The sequence below is a fragment of the Mirounga angustirostris genome, unplaced genomic scaffold (assembly GCF_029215605.1).
Source record: "Mirounga angustirostris isolate CCGP_5_RB_7025 unplaced genomic scaffold, mMirAng1.0.hap1 SCAF_12, whole genome shotgun sequence".
Taxonomy (NCBI): domain Eukaryota; kingdom Metazoa; phylum Chordata; class Mammalia; order Carnivora; family Phocidae; genus Mirounga; species Mirounga angustirostris.
The window spans coordinates 32,151,200-32,171,176 of NW_026991720.1; the positions used below are offsets into that span (position 1 = coordinate 32,151,200).

Here is a 19,977-nt window from a genome sequence, read left to right on the forward strand (position 1 = left end):
TGTACCTCACAGGCCCTCCAATTGACACATTCTACTTCCACTGCTTTTTCAAGGAGGAGCCACAACAGAACCAGAGCAAAAAAAAAAATCAATTTTGGTCTTTCTAGTTTCAAAAATTGGCTTTTGGAACCAGAGATGGATAGTTTGAAAATTTTGAGCCACATGAATATTGGCTGTTAAGTTTCAAAAACCAAAGCTTGAAAGACTCAAAGCACAGTGTTTATGCAAAAACAGTAGCCATAGATGAATTTATGATGGATGAGAAACAGCTCCTCTCCTCACCCCACAATCTGACTCATGAATGGCAGGAACAAGAGGACTTAGACACCAGTTCCTTTAAAAAGGAGTCCTGCCTTGCAACCAAACTCTAGTTCTATCCTTGAGTAGATTTGAGGGATTTTTGGAACATAGAGGGCCTATGCCTCAATATCAAGGTGGAGCCCAGGAATGAGGCATGCCTTAGAGAAACTTCCAGTATGTGGCATAGCATGGAAGCAGTAGAGTGGGCATGGGTGCTTGGCATGTCTAGACCCAGATAGCTTCAGATTCCCCTATATTTCCAGAGTGGTGCTAGAGGAAAGCCAAATCCCAATCCTTTGGTCCCTCAGGGTCTTCCATGTCTTGGGCATGGAGGAAGTTGAGAGAGAGCTCGTCAAAGAAGAGCTCACAATCAAGATCAGAAGAACAAAAATGCAGTCTTCCTGGACCATACACCTCCAGGTCAAAGAGCAACATCAGTGCCTCAGAGACAGCACAGACAAGGGGCAACCTAGGGCCAAATGCTACCTCCCCTCAGTGTGTTGGCATTCTGTAAACTCCATTCAGAAGTTAGAATTGCTTCTTGCACTCAGCAGCACATGTGTTCAAACAGAAAATAAATTCAACTATAGCAAAAGTAGAGTCATTTCTTATATACTTGATTTCATTGCCAAAGATTCATGGCTGACCAGGGATGGAACCCAGTTTGGCGGAACCTAAAGCTTAAATAATTGAAGGGTCTCTTCTTATGTGAAAGCATCAAAATTATGCATTTAGAATTAAGTATAGGGCCTCCGAAGGTGTCCATGCAAGAGGAGGACCTGAAGCTGATAGGATACTCCACAGGGCTTCATGTTAAGCCCATGTTGCCTATATAGTAACCTTATTCAAAGCATTCCTTGTTCTATCCTCCCCATCTAGGGCTTAGCACCGAGCAGTCCCTTAATAAATCTTTGTTAAGGATGAGTGACTCCATTGTTCTACCTCATCTGCTGGAAGGTGAATGACAGCGCTGAGTCCCTCAGCAGGCAATCGAGTCTGCCACTGTACCTCTCAGCTTCTCAGTCTGGAAACAGACATTGCTATTTGGATTTGAAGGAAATGGCAACATACCAAACTATTTTTAGTCTCATCTACCTGTTTTCAACTGAGCTTTTTATTTTCACTTACTCCTTTTTCTAATTTAGAATGTCTATTAACATTCTCAGGTGATATGTAAAAACCACCGTGCCACTGGATGGAAATTCAGATTTGGCAATTCTCAGAGTGACTGTAGACTGTGAGGACGAGCTGCGTCTTCCTGCACAGTGAAGGGGTTTCCTGAGGAGGAATGAGGGGCAGCTCTACCTGGCCCCCTTACAGGAAAGTCTCAAAGTAGCTGTCACCAGCTTAGGTGAGAGCATTTGTCTTAGACTTTGAGAAATAAACGATGAAGGCAAAATGAGTCTTAGGCGTGAGATGCTCAACCTACTCTTCATGTGAAGTGGAAAACCTGACATAATCTGTACAGACTTCTATGAAATTCAAGTTTAGCCAAAATGAGGTGGGATTTTTTACTTGAGAATCAGCTGCTTTAAATTTCTGGTTTTTAATGACGTATTGTACGGTGACTAACATAACATAATAAAATAAAATTAAAAAATAAATTTCTGGTTTTGCTAAAAAATAATATAATTAATTAATTAATTTCTGGTTTTGTTATTTAAATTTACTATGCTCCAAAAATTCTCCTGAGTCAATCTTTAACACTGAATCTTATTATCTTTATAATAACTTCTGAAGTTTCTAATCTAAGCATCAGGAGAACAAAGTCTTTAGGGAATGTGATGGTCTTAAGAAAAAAAAAGCTCCACAGACTTATCTCGACCTTACTTTATAAGCAATATGTTCAGTGAAAAAAAAAAAAGTGATTTCTGATTTTCCTTTTCCCTCTCTGTTGACAATGAGGGAAGAAAAGGCTTATAGACCTTTTCTAGAGTTAGTCAGAAAGCCAGACTCCCCTCCTCTGCAAAAATATTTGCTCTATTTCCTTTTATCCTTTTGGTTGTGTAGAACACAGGGCATCAAAATTATGCATGACCATCTAAACTATATGCTTAATACCAGAAGAGCCATGATAATGGAAAATATATTTCATACGCCCGACATCTGGTGGGCAACACAGAGAATTCATAACTGGTTGTTACAGGGAGATTACAAGAAATAAATATGAAGACAATCATCTGCAAAATTGATACAGGGTGAAAAACTTCACACATTTTACAAGAGAAATTTTCAAACCATGAAGTATATAAAAGGAAGTTTTGAAACCATAGATCCTTCCTAATAGGTCCAAATGAAATGTTTTTCAGGACTCACTAACATGGACCTGCAACCCAAAGACACATTACAGTCATTGGCATAATCTTTAGGCCATGCACAGAGACTTGAGATAATGGTTATCATGAAAACAAATTCTCTGCCAAAAACATATTCCTGAAACTTTGGTCTATCTTTCTATGTCTATCACTTATGCTCCTAGGCATTTAAAAAGTCAGTCAAGGGCTGTATTGCTATAAATTATTAACAGAATAAGTGAGCTACTTACAGTGTACTATACACTCTAATTCTTTGCAAATGATTATAGCCTGCTATCTACACAAATTGTTTATTGCCAACCTGTGGCAAATCACATGGCAAATCAAGGTTACTTTTTCTGACTGCAAGAAGTAATAGAAATGGTGTTCTTAACATAAGAGAAAGAAAATCTATTACAGTTAATGACAAAAGGCATAACCTAAGAAACACAGAGTATCAAATACATTGGTGCCTATTTTCAGTAATTAAGAACGTTAGTAATCATGGTACTAAGTGTGCCAACAGGCAGGAAAAACTCTCAAATTTACCCTTTAATTTGAAAAATCTCACATCACTTACTGAAACTACTACTCAAACTCTGATATTATTATTTTATAAAAGCAATTATTATATTTTAAAAGCAATGACCAAAGGCCATCAGCAAGTGCTTGATGAATAAAATTGGGTCCATGCGGTATCCATTAAAAGTATTTCAAAGAAAATCTCAAGAAGAGGGGTCTAAAGTATCATATCAAAATATTTTTTCAAGGTTTATACAATTTTAATAAGATTTTCTCTAAGCATCTTAATTTTGAAATATTTTGGCTTCCCCAAAGTACTGTTATTAAGTGTCATCCTTTATATGTACTGTAGATATATTAGTTAACATATAGGGCAAAATGATTTGCTGGTGGTCCATCAATTCCAAAGTAAATTTTATTCCATAGACCGCAAAACTATGGCCCAATGGCCAAATCCAGCCACACCCAATTGTTCACATTAGCTTTGCCCTACAAAGGCTGAATTGAAGAGTTGCCATAGAGACCATATAGCTCACAAAGCTGAAAATAGTAACTATCTCACCCTTTATAGAAAATGTTTGCTGACCCCCTGCTATGACACATACAAAACATCAGAGCTAAAATGAATGTTAGAGATCGTCTAATCCAGTGATTCACAAGTCAAGATACACATTAGAATCACCTGGAACACTTTTAAAAATACAGACATCATGCCCAGTCACCCTCCCCCTGACCAAGAGAACTGATTTAATTGATCTTACAGGACCCTGAGTAATCTATATTTTTGCAAAATTTCCTCATGTGCTGTTGAGGTTGAAAACATCTGATTTAATCCTTTCATTCTTGGTACAAATGAAAAAACCTAAACCCAGGAAGTTAAAGTGACAGGCACAAAGCTCAACAAATTTTCTAAATTTTCCAACACTCCAGCAATCCTTTATGGCTCTCATAAGCCTCTCCTACTAATTCAAGACTCTAGAACATCTCAATGGCACTTTCTCTGTTGGCTCTAGTAACACCTAATTCAGTTCTTTGTTCTGCTCTGACAAATGCAGTGGTAAATGACTTAATCCCTGGACTTTAGCCATCAGGGATGGTGGCAGATAGGTCTGATTCCTGTGGGTGTCTGTAATAATGCCTACATACATGCCAATCAAGATGTGAAATCTTCCATATGAAAAAGATTCAGAAGAGAGTATCAGAGCTAACATAGACCTTAGAAAATTTCTAACCAAACTGTTACCTTTTACAAAGAGAGAAGTGAAGCCCTCAGGGGGATGATGACCTGCCTAAGGCCACACAACATCTTGGCAATAAAGCAAGAGTGGAATGCAGAGTAGAAAAGCCTGCAGGATAGAAAGAAAATCTTTGGATGAAAAGAAGTCTTGAGACAGATGTCATGAATGGAAAACATGCCACAAAGCCTCATGAGAACAGAAAAACAAAGAAAGATATGACTAAGAGACTACTGAAAGGGGAAAAAAATAGGATGACTGAATCCTCCCCTCAAATTCTTAGAGCAAAAACTGCTTTCAATACAAGAGAATTAGGCACCAGGAGCAAAGAAGAGAAGCCAGGTTCCCCTTTTCTCATTCTTTTGTTGGTCACCATATCATCGGTCTCGCTTGATCTTTACTGGAATCCAAAATAAACACAGGCAATAAAAGGATAAAGGAGAAACAGAGGGAGTTTCTATTGACAGAAAACTCTTCTCAGATTGCATCACTCTTGCAAGAACTTTCTGGAGCCTCATAACTGGAATCTAAATGTGAGCCCTGCAGATACTTGGTCTTCCCTGCTCATCCTGGTGGCTTCCTTCCTCTTGTCTTATTAGGAACACAGAGTACAATAGGCATGTCTTATCTGCTGAGGTAGTTAGAGAATTAAGGAAGCAGGATACTATTCACATGCTCAGATCTTTTAGTTGTGCTCACTAAGTGGTAAACAGTCCTGAAAAATACATGAATTGTCAATTGCCTCATATTCAGACTTTGAGTGTAGGTAATCTACCAGTCACCAGATGGCTTGATATTGCTAAGTTTGAAACATCACCTCTGCACCCATTCTAACTCTTATTTATTTAATTTTCATTCATTCACAGAGGCAGAAATATAGGTATATACATTGCCTGTTTAAGATACATAATGCTTACGGAGCTAACAATAGGACAAAGAGAAGCTTTACATACTAAAAATGCAGGCATCTTGTGAATCCAAAAAAAATAAATTAGTAGAGAGATTTGTTAAGAATACAAAAAACTGGGGCGCCTGGGTGGCTCAGTTGTTTAAGCATCTGCCTTCGGCTCAGGTCATCATCTCAGGGCCCTGGGATCCAGCCCTGGTTTGGGCTCCCTACTCAGCGGGGAGTCTGCTTCTCCCTCTCCCTCGCCCCTCCCCTGACCTGAGCTCTCTCTCGCTCACTCTCTCGCTCTCAAATGAATAAATAAAATCTTAAAAAAAAAAAAAATTAAAATAATAGCTTTAGCAATAACAACTGTAATTCATATAGTACTTGAGGTATGGAGTTAAAAGGAATTAACACTTCTTTTTTCAACCCATCTACAGAATGGTATAAAATACACAAGTGAAGTAAATAGAAAGGCATATAAAACAATTCATGTTAAAATGAAGAGTGAATTTGAAATAACAGTGTTTAAAACATCATGATATCAACTAAAATAATTGGAAATTCCCTATAATGGGGGTTTCCAGTGGGAATTATTAAATTTGACTCTCTGGTAATTTTACTATTTTTTAAATTTCTGGGGTGATTCACAACCTACTAAACTATATCATTCATAAGGTGACAATGTTCAGATGATTTTTATTCCAAACTTCTATATATAGCCAGACAAATGAGTAGGTAGAATAGAAGCTTTGTTCCCTTTTAATGGTCTCCTGATACCCCATGTGGTATTTTGAGGAGATTCTAGACAATAACTTAGGCCCCAAGATGTCAAGTTTACTGGAAGACATTCTTATCACTGTGCTTTCTAAACATAGAGAGGGGTCACGTTGGTAGTGTATCTTCAGAGAGCAGGGGAATGGTCTAAACTAGAGATATGAATGAGTGATTGAGAGATGGTTTCTATAGCATGGAGTTAGATGCTAGTAACTAGAGAGAAGACAGATAGAAGAGGGCTGGAACACAGCTAATGTTCAGAGATCTGTAAGAAGAGGAGGGGCCAGCAGAGAGAACTAAGGAGGAACCTGAGAGGTAGCAGAGACAGGCGGGAGGCGCATCATGGTAGTGAGAGAAGAAAGTATCAAGGATTTGTCCCTGGCGTTAAGTACTGCTGAGAGGGTAAGGGAGACAAGGACAATGGCTCTGGCAAGATGTTAGTCATGAGTCATGGGGCTGATGCAAACAAAGTGAAGTAGGCTGTGGCAAGAATGGGAAGGAGGAAATGGAGAAGGGCTCTCTTTCAAGAAGTTGTGCTATAAATAGATCAAAGACAAGAGATGCAAGTTAGACATCAAGGGAAGGTAGTTTTATGATGGGGACAGAGGTCCCACAAAGAGCAGTTAATTGCATATTACTGGTCTTTAAATAGGAACAAAGACACAGAGGGAAGGTAAGGCAGATGAAGAGAGGTGAAGTAGGCTGGTGCAATTGGTGGAGAGAAACAAGGAAATTCTTGCTAGTTGCATCTGGTTCTTTCTATGAAGTATGTAGCAAGATCATGGGCTGAGAGTGCAGGGGCTAGAATTACTGGTGCTCCCAAGAAAAGATAAGAAGTTGGGAAAGAACTATCTTAGGGAATATAATAAGGAATTTATTAGGAAAATGTAATCAAAGCGTTTTTGGTCAGCTTTGAGTGCTGATAACTGAGATGTGCAGTCAGTTACAAATACAAAGTGACATGAAGTAACAATGAGGAAGTGTTATCATTCAAATCTTACCCTTACTGGCTGAAAGCTAATAAAAGCCAGGCACCTGGGTGTAAGGAACTGATGAGCAGTAAAAGAAAAGTCATATTGCCATTTTTATAACTTCATAGTTCTCTTTATGTTTGATTCTTTGCTCATGTCTAAACTAGGCCAGAGAGGTAAATGAAATATACTTTCTAAGTCTAAAGATAGTTTTTTTTCCTGAGTAGCTCTGCACTGGAAAACTGGAAGTGTATATCAAAAAAAACACCCTCTTTACTGCATTTAAACTCAGATCTAAATTCAGTTAAGACTCAGTAATGTAACATGAGAACACAGTGAATTTTTCCTTCAGAGGTCACAGGACCTTCAGTGTTAACATTATATAGATGTGAAATTTGAGGGCATAGCTATCCTCCCCTCCTACCCGCAACACACGCAAGGTGAAAATAAAGAGGTTACTATACAATTTTAGTCGGGGTATAGGTAAAAGCAGTATGATGGGAATTTATAACTAGATGAATGTCCACAAGGGTCCAGGAAAGACCGCTTATGCTATTTGGCAGGGAAATGAAAACTAACGTGATCACTTTGATATTCAAACAAAAGAACATGACTTTTTAAAATGAGATCAAATGCAAATATTGATACTTTTCATAGGCTGTATTATAACATAATAGTTCTTTGCAAAGATTCTTTTATGCCAGAAGATCAAAGACACAATGTCAAAGCACAGGGTTACGAAGCTCAGGATGCCCATGTGAAAAACTTAGAGAGGTCAACATACCTTAAAAAAACTATTTTTTTTTTACACTAAACTTTAATGGAGATTGGACATGCAGAATTGAAATGTACCAGACAACGGTTTCAACATCAAATGTATAGAGGTTGTTTCATAAACCAAGAAAATTAATACAGCAAAGAAACTGTGCATATACAAGGTAAAGAGATATTTTTTTTTTATTTTTTTATTTTTAAAGATTTTATTTATTTATTTGACAGAGAAAGACACAGCGAGAGAGGGAACACAAGCAGGGGGAGTGGGAGAGGGAGAAGCAGGCTTCCCGCTGAGCAGGGAGCCCAATGCGGGACTCGATCCAGGGACTCCAGGATCATGACCTGAGCCGAAGGCAGTCGCTTAACCAACTGAGCCACCCAGGCGCCCTAAAGAGATATTTTTAGATAAAGAAGTGAAGTACATGAAGATTTTTATTGTAAAGGCAAAGTTGTAGAAAGTTTGAATAAAAAAATTAAATAAATGTAAGCAGAATACTGATTTACTCTTCTCCTGCTATTTTCCAACAGAAACATCTCTAAGTACATTTATGAGACCCAACCCCAAAAACGTTAAGAGTTAAGTGAGGAGATAAATGAAGCCACTGAAAAAGTTGGCCAACCTCCCAAAAAATAATGTTAAAGGAAAAGAGAGAAACCCTACTATAAATCATGTTAGGGTTAAATTACATTTCAATGAATTATTAAAATGCTTTGCTTAAATATTAGGACACATGGGCAGGAAGAGGGCATGAAAAGTTTCGTTTTTTTCCCTACAGATATTATTTTATGATGATATTTGTTCTTTTTTTAAAAAAAGATTTTTATTTATTTACTTATTTGAGAGAGAGAGCATGCAAACAGTAGGAGGAGCAGGGAGAGTGACAAGCCCTCAGGGCGGAGCCCAACACAGGGCTCAATCTCTTGATCCTGAGATCATGACCTGAGTCAAAATCAAGAGCCTGCCACTTAACCGACTGAGCCACCCAGGCATCCCATGAGGATATCTGTTCTGATAGGAATTGGTTATAAAATTTTCACAGCTGAATGAACATGTGCATTCTGGGACCATGGGACTTATTAGGAGAATGGAGAAGGAACTTACGCAAAAAGTGTAAGGACAGTGTTATAAATACAGTCCTTCTCAACCTGGGTCTCTAGCCCTTCTGCAAACGCAGTAATGGATGACTGATTTTAAGTACACTATTCCAGGCAGACTAATCAAAGTTAATGATGAAGCTATTCTTGAAAATCATGTATTTTTTTAACGGAAAGTGGGAAATCTATCTTTCTTCCTTTCATCTCTCACTCTTGCTGCCATGGGATTTGTGCCCCTGACACAGTATTCACTCAGTTATATACTACTGCAGGCTCTGCATTCCAGAGAACCAAGACAAGAGGAACAACAAAACCAAAACATGGTCTTTGTACACACTAATAAAGTATATAAATGCGTGGGAATATTGATCCAAAAAAAAAAAGAGAGAGAGAGAGAAAGCAAAAAGAAACACTCTAGGAATGAGAAAGGAGATATCACTAAAGACTGGAAATTTAAAAATTTTTTAAAAAAGGATACTATGAAAAGTGTAACACTGATATACTGGAAAATCCAAGATAGGAAAGGGTTTCTTAAACAAGATACCAAAACATAAAGGGAAAGATTAACTTCATTAAACTTAAAAGTTTCTTTTCATCAGAAGACACTATAAGTTAAGCCACTGACTAAAGAACCATGTTTAAAATATACAGAACTGACAACCCAGAATTCATAAACTCTCATGAATTAAGAAAAACCTCAGCCTACTAGAAAAATAGGCAATTGACAGAAACAAGCAATTAACAGAAGAGGACCCCATAAAGTCAATAAATATGTATTAAGCAGCCCTATTTGCTTAGTAATCACTTCACATCCATCTGATTGCCAAAATTAAAAGGTCTGACAACCTTAAGTATTGCTGAAGCTATGGACTGATGAGAATTCTTACCCTCTCTTGATGGGAGTATAAATTGATACAAGATATTTGAGAACAATTGGGCACCATCTGGTAAAGACAAATGTGAGTGAATTCTGTAACCCAGTAATGACACTCCTGTGTATCTGTCCTACAAAAATCCTCGGCAAAGATTTTTCACTGCAGCACTAGATCTTGACTGTGGCTTTCTACGTGGAGGAAGGAAGAGATATGGGTCTAATGAGAGACACATAGTAGCCTTCGAATTATTTGTGATGTTTTACTCCTTAAGCTGGGGGTTGGGTCTGTAGTTGTCCCTTATGTCATTACCCATGCTTTTTGGTTTGTCCAAATTTTTCATGAAGGTTAAAAAATAATAATTACTTACCAAGCTGTCCACATCTATGCTGGAGTTTACAGCCCATTGCAATGTACCCATGATATTCATGGCTAACGTTAAAATAATACCAAGTGTTCCTTGTCCTTCACCTACAGGTAGGAAAAAAGATATAAACAGGCTTTATGTTATTTCTCTCTTCTGTGAACCACTTTATGCTGCTCCTAGGGCATACGTCATGTTAAAGTTACATTCCAATTCTGTGCTAATTTGAACCACCTTTCATCTCAGTTCACCACAGTATCTACCACTAGTAATAATATCCTGCATATAGTTAAGTATTCAACTGATGTTTTTAATTAAAGAGTGACTATTAGAAAAGAGTTGCCCCTTAAAAAAAAAAAAGCTTCAGATATTGAAGGGGCTGGTGGTGTGGGGTAAATACCATGGTCATCTCTTCTACTACTCCTCTGTAAGTAATAATACCTTCAAAGACTACAATGGGCAATGCAAAAACTTCTGTGTCTCGATGAACTCCTCCCCAAAGAAGTCAAAAGCAGGAGAAAGGTGTGTTTGAGCAGCATCCATTAGATGTTCAGATATGTCTCCTGCCTTTGTGAGGAGGACTTTCTCGCTAATCAGATGCTTTGGGGGAGAAAGTGGACTTAGGGTTTCATGAGGAAGTCTAAACTCATGGGTCTGCCATTGAGAAAGGGAGAAAACTGCCTTTTATGTTTAAAAAAAAAAAAAAATGACTAGTTCGCCCAGGATGAACAATACTTAAGTGTTTAATTAGAATAAATAGTTTTCAGGGCTGGAGGGGACCACTAATTTATGGCCATAAAAATTTTCTAACAGGAAAGTTCTTAAAACTTTAGGTTATCAAGTCTCTGTTGAGAGTCAGTCCTGGCAACTGTAATGCAGGATAAGATTGCCACTGGGTTCCAAAATTGGGAGAAGTAATTTGTCCTATTCTTATTGATTGAAATTTTTTCTTCCACATTTCCTCTGACAGAAGACAAACCATACACAGTAGGCATGTGCTTTTCATACTAAACTGTTTATTCTAAATAGGTAAGATCTATTAGATTTATTCATACTAAACTGTTTATTCTAAATAGGTAAGATTTGTCAGTATATTACTCATTCTGAAGGTTAAGATGAAAGATAAAATCTTAATAATAACAATAATAAAGAAGATTTATGGGTATTTACTAGGGACCAGGCACTATATTGTTTTGCACAAATTATCACATTTAATACTCACTACAAACTATAGGATAGGTACTATTATTATATATACTTACAATATGGGGAAAATGAGGGCCTTAGAGAAGCTAATTAATATGTACAAGTTACCATGGCTGAAGACCAAGAGAGGCAGGATTGGTATTCATCGTGTGGCAAAACACTCACTCTGGCTGAGAATCAGATTTGACCAACAGATCCTGAACTAAAGTGATCTGTCAATGCTTTGACTACCAGCCCTAGTGTATCAGGATTCAATCAGATCCTTAACCACTATTTTATAGCACATGACACACTGTGAACAAATCTTTGTTCATTCAGCCCTCTTCGATCCTGTTTCAAATAACTTAAAGGAAAAAATTTTTAATTCTGAACCTAATGAGAAACTTGACTGTACTGCTAAGGATTTAGTTCATTTGCCCGCTCACTTATATTCATCGCAGAGTCCTTTCCCACCACACGAGCTGAGAGAACAATGAATGTGGGGACCCCACTTCCCTTGAGCAGCCAAGGTGAGCCTGTTTTCTGTTCTCTCCAGTACTCTGTAACTGGACAGAGGAACGCTTCTGTTAACTCAAGGGTTCACCTGGAAAACCAGGCTTCAGAGAGAGAGAGAGAAATGCAGCAAGCAGCCACAGAGGATTGCACTCAGGCAGCATCCGGCCTCCAGAGATGAGAAGAGCTGAGTCTCACTCCACACACACCTTCTCCATTCCCTCCGGAGACCCAGCGTGCCTCCCACCCTGGCCTCCACGGGACCCTCCTGTGACCAGAGCCTATGTTCTTTCTGTCGGAGCAGGATTCTATTCCTAACAACCAAACGATCCCTCGGCTTTGGCAAGTGCTCTGAATCCGTGCCCACTGTCACGTGTGTAAGCTATTTCAACACTTCTATCTCAGTAATTCAGCTTCTTAACTTCGAAGAACTCCTTTGTCCATATAGATTTTCATTATACTTACGGTGAAAGGTTTTGTGGTTTTCAGCCAAAGACCTTAAAATTCAGGACACTTCTATCTTAAGAATATGGTACTTCTATCTAAGTTACTTCACTTCTATGGTAGTTTTTTCATTGCGGAAAATTCACAGTAGGATAATGAATTGCACAACTGGTGGTAAAAAGAAACAAATTTACCAGGGAGGGGGATTTTGTGTGTCTATGTGTATAAACAGGGCTGTTTCTTTCCCCCGTCTCAGAGAGCTCTTAAATAAATGAAATCTGTAATTTTTGATGCCAGGATTCTTTACCAATATGAGAATCAAAAGATGATTTTTCTCTTTCAATCACAGATTTGTTATCTGACACTCTCTGTGTCTGTTTTTCAAACCGTAAAGCTAAGATAATACAGCTCTCATTCAAAGAAATCATTTGTTCCACAATAAATGAATTTTTAGATTAATAAACTCCCCCTGAAATCTATTTAAAGATATCTAAAATGTACAACCAATAAAAATGTAGCATTTTGGGGTTGACAAAGTTTTAAATTAAATGGTCAGTTAGATAGTTAACAAGTTCATGTTACCTGTTGTTAAAACGGAAATGAAGGTAACAGCAATGAAGAATATGACAAAGATCATTTCCATTCTCATTTGGAACCAGCGCAGAGTGGACAAGTACAAGAACCAGTTGGCAGTATGTAAGTTCAGAGCCTTGTGAAACAAAGTTTCGAAGTAAGGCTGACGTCCAAAGGCCCGAAGTGTCCATAGTCCTTTTAAGCTTGTAACAAGATGAGTGAAAATTGGACTCCTGCCTGCGAAATATTCCCGTAGAAAACAATGCAAATGATGTAACGACATAATGCAAATTCTCACTAATAGGTACCTGAAAAAGATTAGCTTAAGAAAGAGTGATCATACACCAAATGTCATTGGTTAGAGGTTTTTCATCCTGGTGCCGTACTTTGAATAGATGCCATCTGTTATTTTTTTAACGAATTAGACTCCTTTGTTACTTGGCCACCATGGATCGGAACTTATTATAAAATCAATGCCATGTCTTATTCATATTTCTTGGCTACCACTGGGCGCTTTTTTCCCTAGCTAATCCTAAATTAATCACCGCTGAGAGAAAATGTTTTAAGACAATTTATTTAAGTTTATGTGACTTCATTTAGATAATAACCTTCAATAGAAACACCCTGGATATTTAACCCTGAAAATACACGGGCAGCAAAGCTGTTACTGAAAAATGTGCTTCCCAAACAGCTCAAGCAGTGCTTGGGGGCACACAGAAAGGTAGCCCCCAAGAGAAAAGGAAAGGTATCTGAAAAGTTTTATCAGCATTGTTTGGGAACCTAGACAAACCTTTAGTAATAGTAGCACTATCATTTTAAAATTTAATTTATATAATTATGTATATTATGTATGAATATCCTATACTCCAACCCTCATAAGACCATACACTTGTTTTAAAACCAAAATGAAGTCCCGTGGTCATTTACAAACACAGTCTACGTGCGCTTTGTAATTTACTCTGCTCTTTTGCATACACGTTCTTAAAAGCCATTGTTACATAATGCAAGAGTTTAAAAGTAGGGGAATAAATGGGAAAAGTAGGTGAAAGATCGAGACACACAAATAGCCTTTGTGGTTGTTTTCCACGGCGAGCGCTGTAGGTGCAGCCTCATACCTTCAGATTCCAGTTGCTTGAGTTGCTGGGAGGTGTGGAGGAAGTAAGCCCTCAGTAAAATGAAAGCTGCTATCACCGGCACTGTCGCTAGGAAGAGGTAGGGTTGCAAAGCTGAGACTACTACCACAGCTCCAATCACAATTAGTAACAACTGCGGGATCAGAGAAAACACTTGGGTGAGTAAATGTTTTCATGTTGCAAAGCGCACAAGGTATGACAGAGAGGTCTTTTTAAAGAAGCTCTTCACATTCTGTTCCATTCTTCACGAGGGGCAGCTATCTGGTAGGAAGGCAGCCACGTGAACGTAACGTTTTTCATAAGTTCTATCAAAATTCAAAAAATTGGTCAGGTTGCTTAGAATAACATTGTGAAGCTTTGAAAACATGGTGTTCTTGAATCTCAGGATATTCTCATTTCCCATATGCCTTAAAATGCTGTACAATAAATAATCATAGATGAATATGATTTTCTTTTCTAGCCTGGCCTTCTTTTAAAATAATGATTTTTTAATTTTGAAATAATTTGGCATAAATGTGAAATTTTAAGATTGATTTTGTTCAGACAATTTCTGAAAATTGGGCATTCATCTGGGCGCTTTTTGAGTCAGAAAGATCTGGTTTAAGTGAAGACTTGGTCGGGGCGCCTGGGTGGCTCAGTTGGTTAAGCAACAGCCTTGGGCTCAGGTCATGATCCTGGAGTCCCTAGATCGAGTCCTGCATCGGGCTCCCTGCTCAGCAGGGAGTCTGCTTCTCCCTCTGACCCTCCCCCCTCTCATGTGCTCTCTCTCATTCTCTCTCTCTCAAATAAATAAAATAAAATAAAATCTTTAAAAAAAAAAAAGACTTGGTCAATTAGGCAAGCTACTTAATTTTTCCAAACACAGTTGACTCATGTTTAAGATTTTTAAAAATTATATTTAATACATTTTACTCCCCTCCCCAACGCTTCTATTCCAACTCCTCAAAATAATTGGAGATGACCTAAAGGCTCAAAAAAAGATTTTGGGGATATGGCTGATTTATTTTTATTTCCATCTTACATGTTGTCAAAATGAACTTTGTGCTTTAGTCAAGCCGCCCATCAGAGATATCTTTTCACATTATCCACTAAAACGCTGGAGCCCTTGACAGTCTTAGAAACAAGCTAACCATACTGGTGTTCTTTGAAATCAAGCGAAAGTCTTATATTCTCATGTTTCCACATGACACTAAATCCATACACTTTAAAAAGAAAAAAAGTCATGGGGCGCCTGGGTGGCTCCAGTCATTAAGCATCTGCCTTCGGCTCAGGTCATGATTCCAGGTCCTGGGATCGAGCCCTGCATCGGGCTCCCTGCTCTGCAGGAAGCCTGCTTCTCCCTCTCTCGCTCCCCCTGCTTGTGTTCCCTCTCTCGCTGTGTCTCTCTCTGTCAAACAAATATATAAAATCTTTAAAAAATAATAAAAAATAAAATAAAAAGGTCTGCTAACAGTTGCTCCACAATAACCCATTTCAATAAAGTATTAAGTAATGTCACAACAAGAGTGAAAAATAAACTAGAACATTCATATGATAATCAGTGAGCCAGTTCTCTACCAATTTCCATGGGTGACACATGCATTTTTCCAGCAGATGCAGTGAAGTGCAGAACATTTTGTTAGATGTCAGTGGGGATAGGGGTAGCTAAGAGCTGCATAAAACTCCTTTGAGTGGACTGTTATTTTCATCTAAAACTTCAGATGATGATCTCTCAATGACACCTTTCTAGGGGGAAAATGCCTCTATGTCTCTAATCAATTCTGCCATGCCAGCCCCTCACTCATCAACAAATACTCAGATAAGTCTTTACTGTGCCAGACACTGGACCAAGTACACACGATGACTCAGTAATCTAAGGACAGTCTTCCCTATTCCATTCTTTTTTTTAAAAAGATTTTATTTATTTATTTATTTGAGAGAAAGAGAGAGAGAGAAAGAGAGAGAGCACAAGCGGGTGGAGGCGCAGAAGGAGAGGGAGAAGCAGGCTCCCCGCGGAGCAGGGAGCCCGACGCGGGACTCGCTCCCGGGATTCTGGGATCATGACCTGAGCAGAAGGCAGACGCCTAACCGACTGAGCCACCCAGGCGCCCCTTCCCTATTCCATTCTTGCCCTATGACTGCTATCAATACAATGAGAAAGACCCAAAGGCCCTACTTACTTGTGTTACTGACAAGATTTCATCAATGGCAAACCAGTTTTTTAACCAAAGACATTTATTTCCCAGAAATAGGATCTTTGGGGGGTGGGGAGAAAAATTAAGTTCCAAGCATGATTAACTAGGGAATATGGTTTAATTAAAATGGACCATCACATTAAACACCAGTATGTCTGAAAGACAAAGGCTCTTGCACTGGCACCATAGAAATATTCAGCTACTCCATTAGGATCGGGATCTTTTATTTGCTGTTGACAGTTGTAAACAGCACTGTGTTCATTTGGCTTATGCTATTTTTACCATATAATTCCAATTTGGTCCTGTTAGATTATAACATTAGTTACAGAAAGTGATCTTTTTTTTTTTCATGATTGCTGATATGCTAGAGATTCTTAGGAATAAAAATGCAACTATATTACAATAGGATAGGTAGAATTGGGTAATCAGAATACCCAAGATCTCACACTGGGTTAGAGAAGAATGTGAAAGGTGGGTACAACTGGAAATTATGAAACACTCACAAGATAAATTTCCAGCAATTAGAATCATCCAGAACATAGCTCAAACTGAGAAATAAGAGACAAAGAAGTCCAAGTATTGAGAAAAATAATTCTGTTTGTTCCATAAGAGGCCATCTATAGGCACTGAGGTCAAAAGTTAATAATTTAGCACTGTGGGCTAAACTAAAAGCACTGCTTTAATAAATTTGATATCCTCATTACAAAAGAAAACTTAAATTCTGTTCTAGTTTTTAATTCACATTGGATAAGAACCAAGTCATTTCAGATCAGGAGCATTCGTGAGGGCATCACAAAATAAAAAGAAGGAATTCAAGACAAGATGAAAATATCAGCACAGAATTCTAACTCCTAATCATCCTTACCCAAATCCTAAACTTCTTCAGGAAAAAAAAAAAAAAATTCAACAGACTGTAAAGCCTGCAAGGCACCATCCATTCATGGTCCCAGAAGTAGGCAGCACATTTTCATACACTGAAAGCAGCTCAGAAACATTCCTGTCACTGAAGGGCACCTAGCATTGCTGGGAAGCTGGAGCAGATGAGAAGAGTGAAGGATCACTCTGAAATCTACAGTAAGTTAATGAATGAATAGATAGATAGATACATAAATAAATACCTATTTAAAACAATGAAATGAGGGCGCCTGGGTGGCTCAGTTGGTTAAGCGACTGCCTTCGGCTCAGGTCATGATCCTGGAGTCCCTGGATCGAGTCCCGCATCGGGCTCCCTGCTCAGCAGGGAGTCTGCTTCTCCCTCTGACCCTCCCCCCTCTCATGCTCTCTCTATCTCATTCTCTCTCTCAAATAAATAAATAAAATCTTTAAAATAAATAAATAAATAAAACAATGAAATGAATACCAGGTTTGGAATTTAATTCCTAAGTGAATTTTTAAGTAAGGGATTAATGGGATTAATAGAATGAATGGGGCGGGGAAAGATGTGAAGGACACAGAGGAAATCAAAGTAGTAGGGCTCAGTGTGGAGTCATGTATTAGGATAAGAGAGAAGAAATCAAAAAGACCTAAGGGTTGTGAGGCTGAAAAGAGAAGATTTTGGTATTTTAAAATACATCGGCTTCTATTTAATGAAAAAAAAGAATCATTCACCCAAACGTGGAGATACGTAGGATGCCAAGACATGGTTTTTCTCTGTCTCACAAAAATATCTGGCCTAAAATGACTTGTTTCTTATCTACTCTGAATTCAAAACTAGGACAGGATTTAAGGTTTCTATGTGTAACGAGAATATCAAATATATTAAACCACTGCCTTCAGTTTTGCACGCAGTGCTAAATTATTAGTTTCTGACCTCAGTGCCTAAGGATGGCCTGAGCAAATGTGTCATATATGGGCCATTTCCAGTATGCCAATCTGAGGCACAGAACTTGAGTCCTGAAAGTGACCATCATCAGATTTATCTACCTTATTTTACGGGTTAGAAAGAGAATCTAGATCTTCCATGTCCATTATACAGTGTGCCGATCCAGAAAGCAAATTTGCTAGAACGTTATTAAATGTTAGGAAAAGAGTAAATAGAAGTTAATTTTTAAAGGAAATTTACAGGTATGCCTTATTCCGTGCAAAAATATGTTCCTGTAACGCTGTGACTGGAATAAATTTCTTTAATGTGAACATAATTAAGTATAACCAGAGAAGCTCATAATCTAGAGGAGTTTTTTATAAAAACTCTGAGGAATGACTTTTATTTTTATTTTTTTTTAAGATTTTATTTATTTGACACAGAGAGAGAGTAGGGGGAGCAGCAGAGGGAGAGGAAGAAGCAGGCTCCCTACTGAGCAGAGAGCCCGACATGGGGCTCGATCCCAGGACCCCAGGATCACGACCTGAGCCAAAGGCAGAGGCTTAACCGACTGAGCCACCCGGGCGCCCCGAATGACTGATTTTTAAATAAAATCGAAACTAATTGGATTTTTACTGCCATTTGATTATCATATATTATGCTTCCTTAATGTGAGGCCCTCTTATAAATAAAATAGGGAAATTAAATAAATAAAAGAGCCCTGCCTAATTACTTGTGAAACCACAACTAATGAACTGCAACAACATTAGAAGTTGAGCAGAAACTATTCACATTGCTATAAGAGAAAGAATTTGAGAGCCATCACATGTGTCTAAAAAGGGTTAATTCATAAAATAGAGATTTAAAAAATATTTCTCCCACAGGATTTCTGAAGCGAGCTTCACATTGATTCAGACAATAGTAAACTACAAAAGTAAAAAAAAAAAAAAAAAAAAAATTCTCAAGGGCCAACATTTGTGAATCCTTTTGCAATCATGTCAAGATGTCCATGTTCCAGGTTGTACCTAACCAGTCAGTTAGTCAGTTACACTCCTAGAACGAGGAAGAAATACACTGCATTTAAAGAAAGACACGGGACCTGGTCCTTCAAATGCATGACCCCAAAGCATCAGTTAAAGAATTCCAGCAGCAATTGCTGAGTTATATCTCTAAATAGAGCAACTGAAGGAAATCCAAAATGCTATAGTTCACATGGAACAGTCAATGCGTTTAATTGTGCCAATCATTTCAGATGAGGCAAACTGACAATCTGGTTTTTCTGCACCTGCCAATGTCAGTTGTATATATACACAAATGTGGTAGCCCTTATTTTGTGTTACAGGTCCTCTCAAATAAAGTATTATTATGGGGAACGGGGTGGGGGAGAGGTAGAGAATGACTCATGACTCATCCTAAGATGGGCTGCAATGTTCCAATTGTTTCTCCAAGGAGATCACAGAGACTGTGGCATTTGCTCGATCTAAGCCATACAGGAAGCTGTTTTCAAGCCCAGTCCAATAGCCAAGATCATTAACTCACAACACTCCTTAAGTCCTGCCCCTCATGGAGTCCTAATGTGCATCCCTTAGGTCACCTTCATCTCCATCTCCTCCTTTTCTTCTCATTCTCACCTCCAGTCAATCACCACACCCCAGGGATACATGCTCGGAGCCAGGCTGCCCTGGTAGCTTCAGCTCTGTCACCCAGGGGCAGTCCTCACCAGTCCTGGATTTTTCTTTCCCCTCTCATCTGCTTGAAAATGTATCTGTACTTCTGTCGCTGTATTATGGTCCTTACTGTGAGGATGCTGGCTAGCTAATCTGGGCCAATGTGTTCCTGGATAAGATTGGTTGAAACTGTAGCCCATCAAGGAATAGCTCTTCATTTTTAACATCGGCCCTTTGGAGGTAGGGGACTTCCATCAAACAGTAATGCCAATGTCAAAAATGTCATACTTTGTGAACAGTGATTTGGGGAAAGATGGTCTATTATATCTTTTAAACCATTCCCAAGTACACAGCTATTACATCTAAATGAGGAATTGCCTTACATTTGGATCAG

General features: G+C 38.4%; 1 protein-coding gene across 1 annotated transcript in view; it reads right to left on the minus strand.

Moving 5' to 3' along the window:
* CFTR (CF transmembrane conductance regulator) overlaps positions 1 to 19,977 on the minus strand; it is a 165,274-nt gene that overhangs the window by 38,951 nt on the left and 106,346 nt on the right. Inside the window, exons 19-21 of the mRNA XM_064575631.1 lie at positions 13,924 to 14,074; positions 12,818 to 13,045; positions 10,100 to 10,200 (exon numbers count right to left, since the gene is read on the minus strand). Coding sequence (XP_064431701.1) covers positions 10,100 to 10,200; positions 12,818 to 13,045; positions 13,924 to 14,074 — 480 coding nt within the window. The remainder of the gene's footprint in view (positions 1 to 10,099; positions 10,201 to 12,817; positions 13,046 to 13,923; positions 14,075 to 19,977) is intronic.